Source organism: Lathamus discolor, chromosome 1 (assembly GCF_037157495.1).
Source record: "Lathamus discolor isolate bLatDis1 chromosome 1, bLatDis1.hap1, whole genome shotgun sequence".
NCBI classification, from domain to species: Eukaryota; Metazoa; Chordata; class Aves; order Psittaciformes; family Psittacidae; genus Lathamus; species Lathamus discolor.
Window position 1 is genome coordinate 12,381,982 of NC_088884.1, and position 22,848 is coordinate 12,404,829.

At 36.7% G+C, this 22,848-nt stretch overlaps 1 protein-coding gene across 2 annotated transcripts in view; it reads right to left on the reverse strand.

Annotated features, from left to right (window-relative positions):
- The window catches only part of PPHLN1 (periphilin 1), a 70,390-nt gene that overhangs the window by 40,249 nt on the left and 7,293 nt on the right, over positions 1-22,848 (reverse strand). The window contains exons 4-6 of one of the 2 annotated variants that reach the window (XM_065692334.1): positions 19,809-19,979; positions 18,794-18,855; positions 719-975 (exon numbers count right to left, since the gene is read on the reverse strand). In XM_065692334.1, coding sequence (XP_065548406.1) covers positions 719-975; positions 18,794-18,855; positions 19,809-19,979 — 490 coding nt within the window. Of the gene's footprint in view, positions 1-718; positions 976-18,793; positions 18,856-19,799; positions 19,980-22,848 lie in introns of both variants that reach the window. The other variant, XM_065692248.1, reaches the window with a different exon arrangement.

The following is a 22,848-nucleotide window of genomic DNA, read 5'->3' on the forward strand; positions in this document are numbered from 1 at the left end:
TTTTGACTTTTTTTTCCCCCCTGATTATTTAAATAGGAAAACCTTCAATATTTTCAAAACAGATGATTCATTAGGCTTCAGGGAAAGATTAACAGCCAAGCTTTTAAAAGGCAGAACATACACAGTACAGACTCAACTGTGTTTCACATTTTTTTGAGGAAAGCAAGATTTGAGAGAATCTGACAGGAGATGAAATTGTTAAAAACCCCTCAAGCCCCTAATATTACAGGTCTGAGAACACTATCAGAAAATGTAACAAGTAGCACTATATGTTCTTCCATTTCCCCAATTTTTTAATCCTTCTTTTCCCCTGGCTGCAGAAGAAAAGTCTTCATTTGCTACAGATGAGAGCAAAGTTTCTTGTAAGGGAATTCAATAAAGCACATAAGGAACAGAAGCAGTTGAGGCTAAACAGAAAATAACATAAGATACCAGAAAAAGCCGTGCTGCTCAAACTCCTACAGTCAGTCTAGAGCTGCTACTGAAACAACACTTACAACCTCCCACATGAAATACATAAGGGAACAGAGACTGCAGTGAAACAACCAAAAAGCAGACACCACAACTGGGACAAAGTGTCTAGTTTTGTCATTGTAAATACAGCATGTAAAGAATCACAGATGTGCACACATCTCTAATTCTGTATAAGTAAAAGGGTTTATACAGCGAGTTGCAGTTTCACCTCACTAACCAGTTCCCATCATTAATCCAGCATTACCTTGCTGAGAAGAAGTATTTCTTTTATGTAAAGATGACATATTTCTGCTATGCTGGGACTGGTGGAAAGGATAGGATTTGTTTCTTTCAGGAGAGTAGCTCCTGCTGCTGACACTAGAGCCAGATCTGCTGTGTGGAGAATCCCTTCGGCTCCCTGGTGATTCCCTGAAGAGAGGAGAGTCCCTCTTATGAGGGGATCGTTCTCTCATGTAATGAGAAGGATAGACGCTTTTTCTTCTGAAGCCATCTCTGACATCCCTTCAAAGACAACAGAAAAATAAAAGTCATTTGGTTATCCTTCCAATGTTTGTGGAACAGCACTGGATAATACAATGCCAACATTTTATATTTGGTAAATACTAATAGATTAGCTGTCATCTGCAGAACATGCCTGAAATCTTCAGTGTTGTTAGAATAATAGGCAATGAATGAAAAACAAGTAGGAAAACAGGAAAAATTTGTGTATGTATGTAATTATTTTCAGATTTCATTCACCTGCTTCATTGCGAGAAGCTAATTCCTTTCTATTTCTCAATAATACAGCTAAAACGTAAGAGAAAAAGACATTCAAGAAATTGGGACTTTCACATTTTATTTCTTCAGATTCACTTAATTTCACCTGGAAATTAAACCTTCATTTACTAAAACTAAAAATGCATACACAAATAATTGCTCATACTCTTTGGCTGGTTTTCAACGCTATTTTCCCATTACCCTTATTTTCAAGGGAGTATGATTTAACACACCTTGCTATGGGAAATACCATTGAGGGATTTCAATTTATATCCAGCAAGGACAAAAAGAAAACTGCAGAATATCTATCCTCATGCCTATGTATCCACCCAAGGTCAAACCATGAATGTAAACATGAAAATTTACACCTACTAAAGAGTCTACGCCTTTCACAACACACAAGACTCATTTTGAACTTTACTGTAAAACGCCACAGACTCACTCAGTTATTACATGAAACCTAACTGATTTGAAACCATAATCTAGTCAACACCAAAACTTTCCACTACATGTATATATTGTTACTCCAGACCATACCCAAGATTTCCTGGTTACCTGCAAATTATATTAATTTACATATATATGTGAAGGTCAGAAAAACAGCATAAAATTGAACTTTTCCTAAAGAATCTCAAAGCTAACATGCAAGCAAACACCTACTGAATCTAGACTTGTGACATGTGCCTTGGTCAGAAGACACATTGCCAAGAGAAGCAAGTAATTCTCAGCTCTCCCACAGCACTGCTAAATAAAAAGAAAGACTTCATGGCATTTATAGTAAGCCAGAATGTACCTTACTTCACTGCCTTTCTCTCCTATTTCTCACCACAGTCCAATATTTTATATAAGGGAACGTCTCACAACGATGAGCAAAGATCTCGTGGTCTCATTTAGCACAATGTAGCTGTAGCTAATTTTATGTTGGTGGAGAAAAGGAAAAAAGCCCTCTAGTGTACAATTCCCATAGCATGTTGCAGGCCCACATTTATGACGGGTAACAAAGGACTCTAGCACATCAAAAGTGTTTCGTACTGCTGAAACTACACAGGTAGCACCACAGCAATACAGGCACTATTACACTGATGTGTTTTATACAGTGCTGATTTACTTTCTGCATGGAAAGCACAATTGCCTCAAACAAAGCCAGGTTTTACAGCTAAACAGTTGTTTCACTGTTAACAGACTACAGGCTTTTTACAAGTATGTTATCTTACAGAAAAGCATATTCTACAGAACTGCATACCAAAACTGATATAATACAATGTTACACAGATTTATACTTAACAGGGGTGCTAAAACTCAATATTCATTTCCTTTCTAAACATCTTTTCTTCTTCTGCTTATTGTGATGACACATTATTCTTCCCAAACAAGCCAGCAAAAGAAACAATTAAGGAATTGCTAAATAATACTCTATTTAATAGCTTCTATACAGTAGCCATTGTATGCTTACATCAAATAATGAATCACCCCAGAATACACAGAAGGATAATCCTCCTGCTTTCTTCAAAGGCCTAAGAGCGATGTGCTCACCTTTGGACACTACTCTTTAGGAACTGTGTAGATTAACATGAGACTTTCCAGAAAGAATAACTGAAATTATCAGAGTCTGAGAAAACACATTTAATGGCAAAACACTCAAATCTCTTTGTCCCCTTAAATTTAGCAGAAAGAAATCTGAAGAAGCCAGGCGAGTTCGCTAACCTATGAGACACAGCTGAAAATAGGGAACTACCGCTTTATCTGCATTACATGTATAAATATTTTACGTAGCAATAGAGAAAAAGTTCAGACTTTAAGAATAATCGAAAGATTAGCTCACCACTGAACTAGTTTGTCTAGTTAAGTAGGGGTTTTTTATTTATTAAAGAACATATTGATCAAATATTTATCCAGAATGAGTTATGTACAGCACATTTTTTCTTCAGTTTCCTTCTAAACATCTCTTTTTAAATAATCCTATTTATTTCTAAAGCACAAGCTTTCTGGCAGACCAGTACACCACTTTTACACCCGAAACACGTTTTCATGACCAAGTTATGAAGCCCTAGTACACAGAGAAGGTTATTATGGAAATGTTTACAGAGCCCCAGCCACTGCACACATAATAAATGCTCTAATATCCACATAAGAATTTACAAAATACCACTGAAACACACTTTTAAACAGGAAAACATTTAAAAGCCTCATTCTACAATAACATTATGCACAAAACAGTAGATTCTAACTTCCATTTTTCAAATTTTCATTTCATCACTCCATGTTAGCTCCTAACTGGACCGTATCTCTTACTAAACACTCAAGCCATTAACTATATTAAATCTTTTTCAGACAGCATAGCAACAGCACAGCATTTCTGATGCTTTCCATTAATATAACAAACGACACTGAACAGAACAAAATAAGCATTGTTTTACTTTTGTTTTTTTTCCTTAAATACTTAAGCTAACATACACCTGCAATTTGGTAATGAAGGCCCCAATTCAGCAAAGCAGTTAAGCACATGCTTCAGATTCCAACACATACTCAAAAGGTTTATTGAGCAGGGACAATATTTAATAGAGATGCAAAATTTTGTGCTCAGCTCTAACTTTAAAATAGAACTACTGCCCTTAATAAAAAATACAGGATCAATTGCTTTCATACAGAATCCCTCTTCTCTTTATATTTCGTACTCATATCTTGCACTTAGTCCTGAAAGCGCAATGTAGTTCTCCCGGCAGTATTGCAACAGGAAGCATTAGAATGTTTAACGTCCACGAAACGTGACCATTAAATTCTCACTGAAGCTGATAATCTTGGATGAGCTCCTGAAATTTTATAACTAACCAGCCATACCTTGATATAACATCCATAAAGGGCAGCTGAGGGAAGAACACAAGCCTAACAGTTATCACCATTAACCAAATTCCAGTTTCTTGGAGGGAAAACCACAAATACAGAACAAAGGTACAAGCCTTCTGCACAGCAGGAGACCAAGGGAATACAACACAGAGGAGATTTACAGTTGCCAAAGGATCAGAGACACCATCTTTCCTAAGCTACCATTACCACGCCAAGTACGTCTGTTCTCACCCCTCCCTGCCATTTTAAGACCTGCAATCCATTCAGTAGCAATGTTGGGGGGAAACAGAGTTAGTGGAAACCTCCTCATTTACAAAAGGGAGGGGTACAGCTTAAGCTATGTGAAACAAAGACCAACACAAACTGGTGTACCAGTTTGCATTTTTAGAGTACATAAAGGCAAAATTAAATTACTTGGCAGATGTGGGTGACATGGTTTAGTGTGAGGTGTCCAAGCCCATGGCAGGGGGGTTGGAACTAGACGATCTTAAGGTCCTTTCCAACCCTAACTATTCTATGATTCTATGTGAAATGCTTGAGAACGGAGGTGTACTTGGGAACACGAAAGCACATCACATGCAACACAGGAAGAAATCTTGTTTGTAAGAGAAATCTGTTTGCTCTCATTGAATTCATGCTACCGGGCAACAGGGTACAATACTATATGCTTCTTGGACTTCTACATCCCAATACAGACATCCATCTTTTCAGTTAAAACATTAATATACGATGTGGTCCAGCCACAGAGGAGGTAACTCACACTTCTGATACTGCACTGAATAGATTAGCAACTCTACAGCGTATCGCTGTGGAGCAGAAACTGTAGGCTCTTTCAGTAACTCACAAGTGAGCACAGTTTATCACCTGGAGATAAACAGTCAACAGAGAAGTAAGTTTATGTGACCCCTTCCATCTGAGAAAGATTATTACCGTTGTCAGAGGGGTTAGAGATCCCATTTATAGGCTTGGGATTGATTACTAACCTTGCCTAAAAGTAACACAAAGTTTTATAAATAATTTCAGGAAATTATATGTATCTCCTGAGAAACCAGACTTCAGTGCAAAGAGAGGAAAAAGAGAAGATTTGAACCATGCTTCTTAACTCAATACACTTCCCCTGTCTCATAATACACAGGCAAGGGGAAGGAGGAGGAAGAGCGAAATTAAAATAAAAAAGCCTCTTGCCTGCCCTGCCAGGACACTGCAGGGGCTGGCAGAGCTACCAACACGGTTCAGATGATGGGGAAAACTTTAATAAAGCGTACTACACCCCGACCTCCAAGTTTCTCAAATGATTTGCTGTCTTAAAAACATCTGAAAAGTAAACACAGAGAGTCAAGGAACACCTCTACTTTTAATATCTTCAAAGTAAATGTAGGCGGTGGAAGATTACAGCCACCATCCTCTCTCCCAGAACTCATTTCCTTTCTTTCCAAAATACCCAGTGTGTCCATGCAACAAAGCAACAATTTACTCTTTAGTTCTGCTTCACAGACTTACAATAATGTCGTTATTGTTCAAAGATCTTTACGATGATTTATCATAAGCTAAAACAATACAGTGAGTTACACCACTGCAGATAAAACTAACTGCATCTAGTTCCATTGGCTTTCATTTGAACATTTGAAATGATGACAGATTTCTTACAACTGGTTTTCAACATTTTATGACTAAGCAAGTAACTGCAGTACTGGTAAATGGTATCTGCATTTGTTTTAAATGAAATTAATGTAATTAGGGCTAGACAACGCAATCTTATTAAGAGCTTTCCGCATGAAGGCAAAAGGAAACAGGCATTGCAAAATAGTGGTAACTCACATAGAAAAGGGTAACAAGACATACCAAATGTACAGCAAAAATAAAAAACATATAAATGCCTCATGATATTTATGCTGCATGTAGTACCGCTTAAGTCATCATTCACAAACACCAAAACTCCTCACTGATGCCATTTGTCCAGCTCACTCAGTATAAAAGCTACTAAACTCACCTCCCCACCCACCTCAGGACATGATGACAGATCAGGGAATAAAATCTAAGACGACCTGAATATCATACATTAGAAAGGAATGCCTCTATATCCTTTAATTGAATAGTAAAGCTATGCATTTCAACTGAAACCAGGAATCAGATTACACTGCTCTTTATCCTTAGTAAAGAGTACCTTCTTTCCTACTGTCATCAATAATGTACTTTATTGCATTTGCAGGAATAGAAACCTGCAAAATAAAAGCATATTTAAACTCAAACTCTATTACCTGACACAGAGAAACTAAGGTCAACCATACAGGTAAGGACAGAAGAACAAGAAACAAATAAAGAGTCCAGGAAAACACAGATTTAAGTTCCAAAGAATTAAGCAAACAGCTTGCTACAATGGTATGAAGAATAAAGACAAAATATGTTTATTAGAAAAATGAAGAGCAAATTAGACAAAATAATTGCATTCAAATGCATGTGATCTTGGCTTCTTTTTGAAAAGAAGTCCCTGCAATTTCTCTACAAGAGAAAATAAATCATAGGTCTAAAGCTCCAGAATACATATTTGCTTAAAGTGATGGACTAAGTTACAATTTCTGTTAAGAGCTACAACTACAACAGCAGAGAATTTCACTGATAAAGTATTTACTGACAAACACTGCTGCTGGGACAGACCTGAAACGCTCAACTTCCTGAGCAGCATATCATCTCAGAAGTCAAGCAGTTCAGATAACTAGCTTAAAGAATAGGGTTCTCAATGTAGTAGCGACTGAATCAGTTCCTAAACAGACTTAATTCAAAATGGAAACCATTCAAATCTTGTATCTAAATATACAAGCTTAAAATTAGAAGGAAGACAGGAAGCACAATACTGCATCTTTGCATACCCTTCACATACCCATACCCCTCCATCCTGATACCATAACAGACCAGAGATAACTCATCATCCCTACTGTCCTAGAGAAAGTTCTAACTGGACAGACCATCCTAAGCAGGGGCTTGCACATTTACTGTCATCCTGCCTCAGACACTGAGACCAGCACATGGGAAAGAACTTTTTCAAGTTTGCCTGTGGTACCACAGAATGTGAGGCTGATGGGGTAGGAGATGAAAAAAATCCCCAAGAACCACCCAAAGCAGACGTAAAGGTACCGAGAACAAGCATTTGCGGACAGTAACATACTATGAAACACAAGTGAATAGTTCAGCAAAAATTTGTAAAGAATTTTACTTATTAAAAGACTTTCTAAATCAGTGCAGAAAATTACATGAAGCTGTGGAGAAAAATATGTGCTGTTTATAGAGTCACACAACTTTATATCGCCAAATGGCTAAACAAAAGGAGGGGAGGTGCTGGATTTGGTGGGGTTGTTCTGTTGGGTTTGGGGGGTTGTTTGTGGATTTTATTTGGGGCTTTGGGGTTTGTTTTGATTTTTACTTACAGTCAGTGCTTGACAAGCAATTCAATGTAGGCAAGCATTTGTCTAATGAAAGAAGGAAGTATTTTTGCACTGTATTTTTAGGTTCACTCTTATGTTCAGCAAGCTATAACGCTTTCTCCCGAAGGCTATCTTTCAAATTTTTAAACAGAAGATCCCAGAAACCATGAAATATCTGCTAAATGAGCTCTTCAGGCTTCTCATCTGTATGATGCGGAATGCTGTTAGTTTACTTACGCTAACAGAAAGCAACAAGTAGCGCACTGTAGTAGTAGCATGTACTGATTGGATCAACACTTGTCGCTGACTTTCTAACACTATCAATAAATACCTGCAAAAATGAAAGAGTGAACTGTGGAACAGGTTTGTAAGCGCTAATATCTTATATTGGCACACAATACCCTTATCATATTTAGCTTTCTTCTTTTTCCAAATCCCTTAATGAGATCTATAAATCAGAAAAACACTCCATCTCTCTCTGTATCAGAAAAACTCTCCACAAATAGCTATATTTTTATTCTTAAAGTGACATATGAAGCAATTAGGTCAATAGGTTTCATTTGCTTATGCCCCAAAGTTTTGTAATAGTTACACAAACTTCCACATTTAAATAAAAGTTAGCAAACTACCTCTCCTTCTGGATTTCTCAAGACATTATATATATATGAAGAAAAAAACCCACGTTTTTTTTCCTTTATTTGAGCTCATTCCTCCCTGTTAAGTACGTAGTTTGCTCAAAATCAGAAAGCCCCAAGACAGACATTTCCAATTTCCTCTTATAAATCATTCAGCCATGCAGCTTTATCTTTTTTTCCAGTTGGCTTTTTCCCTTCACTTCCAGTTTACAATCACTATAATATACACTAATATTGCTTGCCTTTTTTTTTTTTAATGCCAATACCTATATATTACAAATAGCACTTTCCTGAATCTGTTTAACACAGAAATAAGCCATCCTACTCAAGTAATTTTTTTATTAAAAATCCTTTTTCAACTACTATATGCCTTCAGATATTTCAGTGATTTAATAACAGGTAACTCCAAGGCGTAGCTCCAGGAGAGATGAACTGATTTAAACTGATGCTGCTACAAACCTAACCCTCTCAACGTTCCTTGAATCCATATTCCTTCTCCATGGCAATAGCATTTATCTGGCACTGATATTTTCTCTCAGGCAACCAAACTGGTAGGTAATTATTTAATTGATCGCAGTGGGTTAGCCAGCAGGAGCAGCTCACTGAAGAGTACAAACACCCAAAATGGTAACAGGGAGAGGGAAAGACTTGAAACTAGCTCACCTAGGTTTAAACTGCTGTGGAAATACAATTCTTACTGTAGTAATACCTATCCCCTTACTGCATTCATAACATTTATTATTAAAAAAATAGGTCCCTTGACAGAATTTTATAGTAAAGTCACCATCATTAAGACTCAAAGAAGTAATATTTTTACCCTAAAAATAATATACATACATATCTAAGCAACATTGAAAGCACAATATTCTGGCTGTAAGCAATAAAGGCAGATTCAAAGATACATCTTTAAACAGAACACTATTTAACAGAGAAGTTTTAGTAAGGAATAAAACAGTGACTGAAGAGTTTTTGAAGAAGATGATGCACTTCTTGTCACTTCAATCTCCTCTGTTAACATAATCTTAGATAATCCTTGTACAAAATTCTTCCAAAAAACGCAACTAGCAAGATAAAGTTGTAGAATACATACTAAGCTTACTACCTCATCAAACCTGAGTTGGTTTGCCCCTCTATTCCCCCTGGTGAGACCCTACCTGGAGTATTGCTTTCAGTGCTGGAGTCCTCAGTACAAGAAAAACATGGACCTGTTGGAGCATGTCCAGCAGAGAGACAGGAAAATGCTCAGAGGGCTGGAGCACCTCTGCTATGAGGACAGACTGAGAGAGTTGGGATTGTTCAGCCTAAAGAAGGGAAGACTCTAGGGAGACCCTACTGCAACTTTCAATACTTAAATGGGGCTTATAAGAAAGATAGGGACAAAACTTTTTAGTAGGGCCTGTTGCAATAGGACTAGGGGTAACGGTTTTAAACTAAAAGAGGAGAGATTCAGGCTCAATATAAGGAATTAGTTTTTTTATGATGAGGGTTGTGAAACACTGGAGCAGGTTGCCCGGAGAGGTAGCAGATTCCCCATCCCTGCACACATTCAAAGCCAGGCTGGATGTATTTCTGGGCAACCTTATCTAGTTGAAGACGTCCCTGCTCATTGCACAGGGTTTGGACTAGATGATCTTTAAAAGGTCCCTTCCAACCCAAACTGTCCTGTAAGGCAACACATCAGAATAGCTTTTCCATTCTGCTTCCAAATTGCATAAACACACTCTTTAACATTATTTCCAAAAAATAATTAGGCATACTGGACTAGGTAAGGTAGGACTTCATTTAACACATGGAACTGTTGTAAGTCAGATTTCAGAAGAGAAAGACATTTCCACAGTATACTGACAACACTGTTACATGTCATGGCATCAATATTTGGTTCCACTTAGACAAAAGCATTTGTTACCAAGTCACAAACTAATACTATAAAGATTTGTATACAAGGGACAGAACCTTTGTAAGGGTATGCAAATATGTATCAGGAATAAATGTCAAGACTAACATTAATAATCATTTGTTAGCATGCAAAAATAGCATCACCTTTCAAAAATAATACCAATGGCATGAATTATGCAATTGCTGTATTGATTAACTTTTCCTCAGACGTAGATCATAGCACATTCAAATGCAGCAGTAGGTAGAAATGGCATATCAAAAAATCTTCTCTTTGCAGCAAAATGCTTAACAAAAGGATGCCTAAACTGAAAATCACACCAAATTTGTCCCTCTCTGCTGTATCCTAGTAATCCCAGCCTCCTACAACGGGAACTAAACCCCCTGAAATGTTTAGTGTATTCAAAATACAATAAACAAGTCCTTGGAACTTAGGTTTCAAGAAGAATTAGGTTCCATGAAGAATTTATTTTCCTAAGGGAAATTATGTACAAGTCCTCTGTGACAATATTCCCCATCCTGAGAAAGCCATGACTACATCCATTAAGCCAATTCATTGGCTGGTGGTTGAGATGATTTACTTAGATGCCATCTTAACAGTAGCTGTCTGGATCAAAGGGAGACTCCCCTCTCTTTCCCTCCCCACTGTCTCTCAGTACCTAGCAACATATTTGTTAGGAAACTTTTCCAGATTAATCAAGTGATACCCATGGGAGTTTGCCTCATTATTTCCCAATACAGCATTAACTTGCTAGTTTGATACCATCTATATCCTGATTATAATGTTAGCTATAAGATGGGACCAGATGAGCTTGCTTTTTAAAGTCTTCTTTAAAGAGAAGTGTTAGCCAAGATCTTACAGTGTAAAGGTACGTAATCTTACCTTCAGGCATGCTGCCCTATCATACATTGTGAACAGAGAATTTCCTTACAGTTTAGTAGCATTATGTAAACATCTTTTCTCTAAATGCGATTCAGTTTTAAGCAACAAACCGATGTTACTACAAACTTTAACTGAGTTTGCACACACTACTGAATTTTTCCTTATACGTATACCATAACATAATAACAGCTGTAATTCTTGCACAGTAACCACTGTTAAAAAACATAATGATGACACCAATCTCATTTGACAATTTACAACCTTGCAAAAACTGAAGTGGGAAACAGTTATATACACCAACAGCTACAAAACCTTAAAACATAACATAGCTTTGGATCAACAGCAAGTTGAATAAAGACATGAGAACAGTTGAGAACTGCGATGATAAGAACTTCTAGGTTTTTAGTTACCAAATCTGCTGTCTTCACTGTAATTCTAGTCAAATAAATACCTAGAAACCAATTTACTACCTAGCTGTTTCTTACTCAACAATAATTCAGACTGGGCTTTTAAGATGATCAAAACATTCTTTAAGAAGATTCTACCTACCTGTCTTTAGTCAATCCTTTAGAGTCACAACATAGAGAACATACTTAAACATAACTGAAGTATTTCAGAAGACTTAAGTATAAGCACAGTATCATACGCACAGAATCAGACTGAAATTACCTATTTGCAATCATACTTTTCAAAACCAAGCACACCCAGTTTTCTCTTATGGCTCTCAGCAGGAGTTAAAAATCAAGGTTTAGAACCATTCTACATCTCATACAAAGGGTAAGCTCTACTGCATGAGGCTGCATATTTACAGGTTCAGCAGGAGAAAAAAAAATCAGGTAGTGGGAAGTTCTGGTAATTTGACAATTTCCATATATAAGAAACTTTGAAATGTTTTGATTAGAATAACAAAGCCTTCACAACATCATTCCAAAATGAAACAGAACAGCCAGAACCCTCTGTAGCCAACAACAGTCAAAGGAGTCTCCCACCAACTCAGACTCCTGCAGGAGGTTCCAGGGTCCTGGCTGAATGGCAGAGATATTGGCACTGACCTCAGAAGCTCGTCAGGAGAAATGAACATGAGAAAAAGAAATCAAATGATCAATACATCCATACTCAAGACATAAATTTATGACTTTAAACTCCTTCCCCTCAACCAGAGATGGAAACTGCAATCACAACAGAGTTCTGCAAGACCCTGCAGAATGAACAAAATTAACAGCAAGTAATTTTTGAAAGCAAACATGGTTTGGAATTGCAATGAGAAATTCTGCAAAGAAATAGAAAACAGGCCTTCAATAAAGGTCACAATCAATCGTTATGCAAATTAAAATATTTTAAAATTAAAAGCAATCATTTAGCAACTACAACTACCTGCCAGAGAAAGCAACATTCATCTTACAGAATAATCCCACAATTAGCTGAAACATGCAAAAAAATACAGTTGAAAATAAGAAGAATTTTTACCTCCTCCCCATATTTTTATGTTATAGTGTGGGGGCCAAAAAACAGCTTAAAAAAAATCTACAATTGCAAGCTTAGGCACCAATGTCTCCTTTTCTCCCCATTCTCTCAAGTGACAAACATTTCAGAAGTGTAGTGACAGCAGTCGTGCTTTGAATGAAGCTTTTGTATAATTCTAGATGCAAACAAAGCAGGTCCAACCAACATTAATAACAGCAGAAACTCAGTTTGACACAATATTCTTGGTAAGAAAACAGCCAGCGCTCACACATTTTAAGCCTCTGGGTTTTAAGTTAAACAGAGGAAAGAGATTCATCATGGCAACAAACTCAGACTTACCTGAATTGAAACCTTTTTACTGTCAACTGCATTGACCTTCAACAGTGGACAGTTCTGACCTGTTCTTAACTATATACAGTCTTCAGCACAGGGCAGTTTTAAAACTCTAAGTAGTATCTGCATGAGAAGATTTGAGTTCTTAAGACTCCATTCAAAATAAAAAGCCATGGTCTAAAGGAACCCAAAGCATTCGTAATACTATTAGACATACATAATTTTGCCCAAGTAACAGAACTCAAATTAGAAACCATAAATCTCAGTTTGCAAACAAATTGGTTGTCCCAAGCACAAAAGAGCTAGAGGTGGTGAGCAGAACAGCTCTCAAAAAAAAGTCACTACTGAATCAGTAAGACTACTGCATAAGACATGAAGCGTATTAAGAAGTCATTAAATACTAGTGTAAGCTAGAATTGACTTATCTAGATAACTAAGTTATCTATTACCTATTACCTTGTTCCAAAAAGTTTTAAGTCTTCCCTTTACCCCCCCCACTAAATATCGTAAGCCAAGGTAAACTAATTTACCTAGCAGACTAATACAATGGGTCTTCTGAACTAAAGATTTCAGTAGACAAGTCCTTGCCTGGAGTTGCAGACAGGCATAATGAATCTACCACAATGACCTACTATAAGGAAACAGTAATTTCATATATGAATAAACAAGTTACTTTAGCAATTTGTGTGAATACCTGAGAGGTTCAATGTTCTGGCAGTGATTTTATTTATTTATTAAAAGGAAAAGGCATGTGCTAATGAATATGATTAGAACTCTGCTTATCAATCTCTGTCAAAAGCAAGACCATTTACTTTGGGTGACTGCCATATTCATTTCCCTCCACACAGTTTTTTTAATAAAGAATGAGGTTCTTGTATGGTGTCCCCTAAGACCTGTGAAATATTGCAACAGAACAGCAGACTTATGTACATTTTTAGCACCATCTCATAAATCCCTTTGGCTACGCTTTTCTTCTGTAAGCAAGACAAAGACCAGTTTACATTGTAAGAGAGTTTAAATCCAATGCCTGAAGACCTCCCACAATCTAATATGCCACTTTAAATGAGCATAAAATATTTAAACAGGTTCACTGTTTCATTCATTAAAGAATACATACAGGGAGGAAAAAAACCCAAGAAACAAGCTACCCCCTGTAATTCAAAGGTGATTGCACAGTGATAATGTAAAGATAACTGCCTTGGCCTATGACACATCTGAACCCTCAATATTAAATCCTGCTTTACTGAAAGAAGTTAAGGGTCACTGACTCTATCTGGAGACTCTTTCATCAATGGTTTTGGTTCAAAATAACCATTCTTGCCAAATAGCAATTTTCTTCTAAATTTACAATCTTCAGACCACTCATCTAGAAACATCCTGTCATCACATATTGCACCTGCAAAGGTTAATCACCAAATGGAAGGGTACTTCAAGCAGAGATCAGAAAGCCACAATTGCTGGGCTTTACTCCCCCACCTTGCTACCAATTTTCTCCATTTAGGTAAACACAATCTCACTGTGAGAGTTTATGCATCTACAAAAACTGGGGTATATTTAGCTTTATGACCCTAAAGATGTAACTGCAAGATTATGTTCAGAATGCCATATAAAATGTGCTATTGATTTAAAAGATTTCCAAAACAAAACTCACTGATCAATCTTAGTTGTTCACAGATCACAACTGTTTAAATTGAACATTTTTGTTAGTTTTATTTCTACAATCAAAATTACTTTATTATTCCTACTTATTACAAAATATTTCCTGTGCACTCCACAGATGAGCAGATTTGTTTATATACACAAATGCACAAAGACTTGACTAAGACTACTTCTTAATTTCACAAAGGGCATGGGGAAAAAAAACAACCACCAATAAAAAAACCCCACATATAGTAGTAGTAAGTTTCCTTCACTAAAAACCTAATTTTTATCAACAACTTGAGAGAGAGAAGAAATAAGAAATGTCCTACATGAGCCACTTCTCAGGAGTCTATGCTATATGAACCAACATTACTACTGATGCAGAGAACTTGGTCTACAAACAGAGCAATCCTTATTTCACAAAATTCTGGACCTCGGATAAATTTAAGGATCAAATTTAATGTCTGCATAGCTGGGATTTACAAGTGCGTTATTTTGTAACTTCTCTTTGAAGATGAGTCTTGCTCATCTCAAGTTGCCAAGTTTCACATATTTCACATCTTACGAACTCAGTTTGGCTGAAAAAAAAAAAAAAAAAAGAATGAAGTAATGCTCTGTGCACGCAAAAGGATTAAAATTTGGCATGACTAAAGTGAACAGCAGCTAACAATCTTCTAAAGCATTTCGCACTGAGACGTTCATCCTACTTTATAAAAATGAACTTGTATGAAAAATCCACTGCTATGAGGCCCATAGAGAAGTACCACAAAACTGGAATTCTTCAACATGTAACAGCCTAGGTCTTCACAACTTTTCAAAAAATCTGATATGCGTAACATAATTTGAGTGCTTTGAATAAATACATTTGATATATCACTAAAGACAAACAGTAACACAGCCCCAGAAGTGATCAGCATTAGTAAAAGATAAATGTACAAAGAATGTGTTGATTGATCTCTACTCCTCTCATAATTTCCAAGTTTCATAATTCTCATAGCATCAGTAACCAAAGCATCAAAACTGTCATAATGTGTTCAGAAAATCCTCTGTTCTCTAAACTAAGAGGTTCTGCTTTGATGTACAATTCTTTATGTATGCCAAAGACGCTCAAAGCAAGAAGCACTTCAAGCCACGCTGTAACTGTTATACAGGTTACACAATTAACATCAGAATGAGAGAAAAAGGGCTGGCAACTCATTTTGAAATCTATGCCCAGCACAGCCTCTGAATTATTTTATTTTTTTACAAATAAAATATATTACCATCCAGAAGTCATGGTCACAACGAGAGCTGCTCCCTGAGCATAGCATCAAACAGGGCTAACAACTCGCAAGAACTGCATGGTCCAGAAAAGAGCAGAAGGGTCAGTAATACTCAGCTCAGTGACAGACTACTGGCAAAGAACAGCAGCTTGGAAACTAAAGCACAACTCCCTAAGAGTCACAGAATGGTTTGGGTTGGAAAGGATCTTAAGATCACCTAGTTCCAGTCCACTCCCTGCTATGTGCACAGATACCTCCCACTAGACCAGGTTGTTCAAGGTCCTCTCCAACCTGGCCTTGAGATGTTAAACAGCATTTGTTTAACCAAAAGGCAAGAAAAAAAAGGCAACTAAGCTAAGTGGTAGATCTTCAGCAATCCTCCTGTCACTCTCAGAGAAGTGCTGCTGGTCAGTGGACACATCACAGCTCAAGCCACAGCTACACAACCGCTAACTAAGAATTTTTTAAGGAAAAGACAAACAGCTTAAACAAAAATCCACAAATGAAACAGCAGCAACATAAAACAAGACCAAACAAACAAAAAAAATCCACGATGTTTAAAAATCCCTAACAGCTGCTTTATTCAACATAGGAAACTTTCACACATCCCCAGTTCTGCATCATTTAAGGGGTTTTGATACTCCAGATAAGCAGCTTTGGGAGAATCTCGAGTGATGTTTATTCAGCACTCCAAAGAATGACAAGGGGAACAAAAATGGAAAGAGTAAGATATGAGAAACTACTTTTTGACAGTTGCCAAAAATCAAAGCAGGAGAGTGTGAAGGATTAAAGCTAAAAAAGAGCTGCTGAACATCTTATTGAAAACAACTTCTTACAGCACACATTTAGCTGGTGAATGAGTTTTTGAAAATACTCAAGAAAGCTGATTATTTCTGTCAATAAAAGAGCTATTCTTTTTTGAATTTACAGTCATGGTACTGCCTATGAAAACCCAATTAAATCTACAAATCTCCTGAGTGTCTTTAGCCTCACAAATCTAACTTTGTACTATGTTTTAGCCATGTTCCATGCAACTTTTTAAAATGTTCTTCTGGTTAAAATAATCTTATATCTCCTTTTACCACTTAAAAAAAAAATAAACTTATATATCCTCCAGAAAAACTTTACCTAAATAACTTTCATCCTATCCAAAGAGAAAGCATTTTCACATGTAATCATTTTTAATCTCGTGTTTTATACTGTAAATGTCTTTGAAATAGGAAGTAATCAGTATTTTTACCACCAGAGACAACATGTACCAAGTACTATACTTCAGTTTCCTCTGTTGAGATCCCTTACACAACTCAATAGTGAGCAATAAGCACAAAATCATAATTAAGTTTATTACAAAGCATGTAATGCTACAAGTGCTTAGCAGTTTGATCACTGGATTTTACATCCAAGGCTATTCACTATTCCTGTACTCTTCGGTATAATCAGGCTTCTGACATACTAACGAATATTTGTATAAGAAATCAGGAGGGCTTCATTCAATCGCAAATACGTTCCCATACTCTCAACTGAACCAAGTACGTTTACAGGTTCTTCCACAGTGTTACTGCAGTTATTGCAGTTTCAGAATATTTACATATTCTGAAATATCAAGACTCAGATAGGATATCACTGGTCACACAACACATTTTGAAAGCCTTCAGGAAAAAAAGCTGACATTCTATCCTCACATTTTAAGTGGAAAAAGTCAGGATGGATTTAAGGCAATCTTTTTTGACCACTGGGTGCCACTCTTGTTCTGTGTAAAAGAAACGGCCTGGCATTAACTGTCTTCACCATCTTCCTCCCCCCAGAGTTTCAACTAACTCTGATTCTTCTGAAGTGGAAGGAAAAGATGAAGAATTTTGACACTACTTTTCAAAATCCTTCACTAGTGTTTCCAGCCCCAAGAATGCAATTTTAAAAGAAGCTGAGTGGACAGAGACCCTAATGGTATATGAAGGATTTTCTTAATAGTGAGGATATGTAATAACCTTGTTACGTCTAAATCATCACATCCAAAGGAATACGGATCTGCTGCAAATGCTTCGTGCTGTATTGTCATTGCTACTAACAGCTTCATATTGAGTTTGCAAGGCCTCAACACTGAGGCTGTAAGCAAGCATAAGTTTGCTGTCCAAGCTTTTCCTGACCTGTCTGAAGTCTTTTATTTTTTAACTTGGTGCAGGTTTAACAGTAATTTTTCTAACTGACCAGGTGTCTATAACTAACTTGGTTTACTTTTGTGGATCTCTATATGGTACAACGAGTTTTACATAAACAAGGAGTTATTCTATGTAGAATGAGATATTTATGGCTAACACCATGAGGCAGTGTATAGAAATACAGGCCTGGTATAATAGCAGACACTTTGAGAAGTGGAAACACAGGATACGGCATACAAAAGTACAGCCATTTGCAGATTAAGCTGTTAATATTTCAGTTATATTAACAACAAATTCTTGTTTGAATATTTAAGGCGAGTTTCATCCTTGTCCATAAATTTTGAGTGTAACACTTCTGTGCACTTCATCTATCACATCAACTAATCATTGCAGGCATGCATACGTTAGAGCCCTACTGTTTAATACCATTCCTTACATTTCATAGATGAGAACATGAGGTACAGCCTAAGAAGTGCTCACAGGAATTAATAAAATGTAGGATGGAAATACCTGCTCATCAGTCCAGCTGAGAAAATGAGAAGGTCAGAACAAGGCTATGGTAAACTTCGCAATCCCATTATCCACTCCACCAGCATTTAAAAAGGTGCAGGTATCCTTCCACTGTACTGGGGCCCCAAGGTAATGCAGTCACGGAAGCAAATACTAGACCAAAAAATTCTCTGAAGTCATGTAAAAAGTGTGTCTGATCAGGGAGATGCACCACATTATTTAAAGATCCAGGCTAACAACCCAAAGTTGCTATCATTACGCCTCCTTATCCTATCCTCCTATCCTATCCTTACTAAACAAATACTAAAATACAGACTTTCATGTCACACCATTTATTTAATCTGCAGTTCAAATAATACAACTAGAAACCACTTTTCCACTACCAGCTTTTACTTCAAAAGATGACCTTTCCCACATCCCTGCCATTTTACTCTTCTGCTCTACAAGCTGTTTTGATAACAAAGAAAAATTACCTAATAGTCCCGGTCTATGCACAACAGTACTGTAAAGTCTTATAAAATACCTGTATTCAGGCTGCCGACTTAAAGGATGATCATCCCTTGGCCACCTGTATCCTGATTCATCCTGGAAAATATACATGCAAAACAAATGTGTGATGTGTATCTTAATATCAGATGTCAGGTACAGCTGATTGCCAAATGGTACTTATTTACTGCAAAACCAAAGCATTTAATGAGCTAAAAGAAAGTATTAGTCATTCACAGTAAAATTCCTCTCTACCCCATTCCTCCTGTTATCTTTCTTTATTGATACTTAAAGAGAAAAACTTTGCAATGCTGTACAAAACAAAAACTACAAAAAATTTCGAACTGCATATGTAGGAATATAATAAATACATAGACATAGGAATATGTAGAAACATAGACATTTGTTAAATAAAAATTTCCTTACTGAAACGTGAATTATCACTAACAGTTTGAAATTACAGAATTTCAGAGCTGGATTGGAGGAAGCAACAGAAATGACATGTCAAAGGGACCATAAATTTTGTACTTAACTGTAGCTAATGGGCATAAAAAAATGTGTTTAGCATCATGCCAGAATTATTAAAAGTGAACAACTGTGAGAATTAGAAGGACAGGTATAAAATATTCAGCAAGTTGCGTGTGCAAGGACTTGTTAAATACAAAGATTTTCCAATCATTCTTTTATTCATCCAGGTAACTTTGCACTGCATTACTGAGAGGACTTCCGGACACTTTTGTTTCCCCAGTTCAGGCTCTGAGCTTCCCACAGAGTGAGACAAGGGCTCTTTTTTAAGTCAATAGAGTAGCTCGGAATCACAAGAAGCAGCAAACAGGTATTACCATACAATCACAAGAATTTTAGAAGCACAGTAACTGCAAAAAAGCACCAAGTATCAAAGCCTGGATGTTTTTTCTATTGATTCTATTACAGTTTGTGAGAACAGCAGTAACATCAATGCTCTGTCTGAAACAGTATTTTAATTGTTCAATATTCAAGCATTAACAAGAACACAAATATCATAAACATGCAAGAAGAATCACCTTACGTACACCTCGATGTGGAGGGCCACTTCTTCGGTCATGGCCAAAACTGCGACCCTCTTCATAGTCTCTGTACTCAGCGTGACCATAATCATTATACCGACTGTAATTCCCTTCTCCAGGTCTTTCAAGCAGTGGTGGTTTCTTGGGCCCAACGTTTACTACTCTATGGTAATTATCCTAAATCACAAACCAAACAAAATCATATTGCTTTTAACAGCTGGAAATCTGTAGTGAATACACAAAAGTAAAACAAAATGTTATTTCCAAATATGGCACTATAATAATCTTGAAGCTGAAATAGCACAAGGGAGCAAGCAACATTAAAAATCATGCCAGTCTGGTGGTGGAATAATTTATTAAATCTAATTGGAGAGCATTCAGATGTAATCCTAAAGCATTAAAAGTTTCATTACAGAGGGAAAATTTGTAACATGGTTTAAGTTTCTTTTCAAACTTTAAAGCAGTAGCATCAGCTAATTTATTTTCCTAATCATTAGCTACATACGCTCCTCAGAGCCTTTTACATTAACTTAGGAATTCAATAGAAAGTACACTTGTAATGACTGCAAAACAAAGAACCCATTAAAAGTACTAACAATTTTCTTAATGTCAATAACAACCTCCATGCTATGGAGATTTTAGAGAAGACAGTCCTTGCTTCACATCTGCGTGCTAATCTGAGTAGATAAGCACTTTCTCAATGCAATGCAGTAGGCGATCTGGTTCAAGTGACAAAGTTTTAACACTCAGTTTTTCTTTTAATGCAAGTTTTGTATAGCTTTTTGCTAGAATGTAAAATTAATTTACTGCATTTCCTTCAAAAAAAAAAATGTCATACAGCATTTACCAATTACAGAAATCATACAATGCTTAGGGTTGGAATGATCATCTAGTTCCAAACCCTCTGCCATGGTCAGGGATGCCTCACACTAGACCATGTTGCACAAGGCTCTGTCCAACCTGGCCTTGAACACTGCCAGGGATGGAGCATTTACCACTTCTTTGGGCAACCTCTTCCAGTGCCTCACCACCCTTACAGTAAAGAACTTCTTCCTTATATCTAACCTGAACTTCACCTCTGTGAGTTTAATTAAACACAAATTGCACAGTTGCAAAAGAAACAAATTCAATTTTCTAGAACCAAATACTATACAAGCCAACTGCAAACAAAAACATGAATGCAAGATCTTATGTTTAATGTCTTTTTCCTCTAGCAAGATAATTTTTCTATGGGCCTTAAAAACTCAAGCTATAAATGCAGATACATGAATTAACATGTGCAATTTCGACAGGGGGAAAGATACTTGAACTATTTTTAATTTTTTAACAGTAAAAGTCAAAATCTAATGCACCAAAGGTTTTTGTAGAAAAATACATGAAATTCACAAACTACTAAATAGCATCATGCAAAAATTAGTTAGCTCTGAGTTCAGAGACCATCCCAACAAATTCACTAGAGGGCAATCCAAAGCCAGCCTACAGACATTCTGATGCAAAGTAGAGATTACATACACATTCATACGCAGCCACACTGCTTCATCTACCCTTGCCTCACTGAACATCCTCCATGTGTATATTTTTTCTTAGTTTGGCGTCTTACAAAGAAGATGTTCTCTGAAGCTAAAATTAAGATGCTCTATGCTTAAGCATTACCCAGAAGTCCCCATCACATAACTATACTGACATACAGAAGACTAGCTACATGAAACCTCAAGGTGTACCCACTTATGGTTACTTGTGCTAAGTGCTTGTAATTTCATGCTGTTTAGCAGGATCTGAAAGCATGTGTTTCAACTATAATCTATACTTGATATATAATTAGCACCCAGATTAGATTAGGACAACTCTCTTGCTCTCTCAAATCAGAGAAAACCTCATTCTGTACCACTGTAATGCCCCAGGTCCAACATACTAACCTATCAGCATATGCTAAGCACATTCACACACTGAATAAATTAATTCCACTTTACTTGTCTAGTCAAAATTAAGTCAGAGCTCTATACATGGACACAGATAAAATGGTACAGGCTTACAAGGACAGAAACTGCCTGCCAAATATTTTGAATCAGCAGAGCTGTATGAGAAGGAGCTTCATATCCACCTTTCAATAAAGCAGAGTGACACCACATATTGGTTTGCCTGTCTACTGAGGGTATAGTTTTGGTGCAGATGGATGGCATTGATTGTGATAAATGAGTGTATTCAGCTAGTTCCTCCATCCCCAGTTCCAAACGCATGTACTATAGAGTTAGCATTGAACTATCGAGTTAATTCTCCCATCAAAATGAGCTTATAACGTCTTATAAATTGTGAATTTTCACAACGCATATGCCATCATTATTCTCTGGACAGCTTGAAAGACTGCAAGAACTTAGGAATGTCACTGCTGCAGTGGTTAAAATTAAATTATCAATGTGTTAGTCAAGAACACATTAGAACAGAAGTTAGTTGATTAAGAAAATAATATCTGTTAAAATGTATTCTGCCTTTTCTTGTGTCTTATTGCTGATGACAAATATTTTGGAAAAGCAGCTAAATCCCCTATGCAAAGTTATCTGATTTCCAGTTTGCTGAAAAAGCACAAATTTTGTTGTTGCCTGTAAAGAGAGTTAAAAACATCACAGAGCAGCTAAACACTAATACACTACTCAATAGAGAAGACTACGTAATTAGTTACCAAGTTACCAACACTGGCATGCTTCCAAAACAACAAGCTGAATGTATGGCAGAGGGAATCCAGAAAGTATGCTAAGTCAGCTGTGCTATTATTCCAACATTCAGAATTAAAAGAAAAGCCAGAAAACAGGCAGAGGTATCTGAAATTTTACTTTGCCAAATGTACATTGCACAGCATGCAAACAGAAATATCAAAAAGTATTCTTAATGATCTGTTTAAGGTGTAATAGCTCAAAAAAAATAAATCACTCAACCCTGGCACAGGGATTTTCTAAAAGCATTCTGAAGTTATTCTACAGCACAGCAAGCACAGCTTCTGTAGTTGCTTTTACAAGCATAACATATAATAGAAGTCTCCATGCCTATAAAG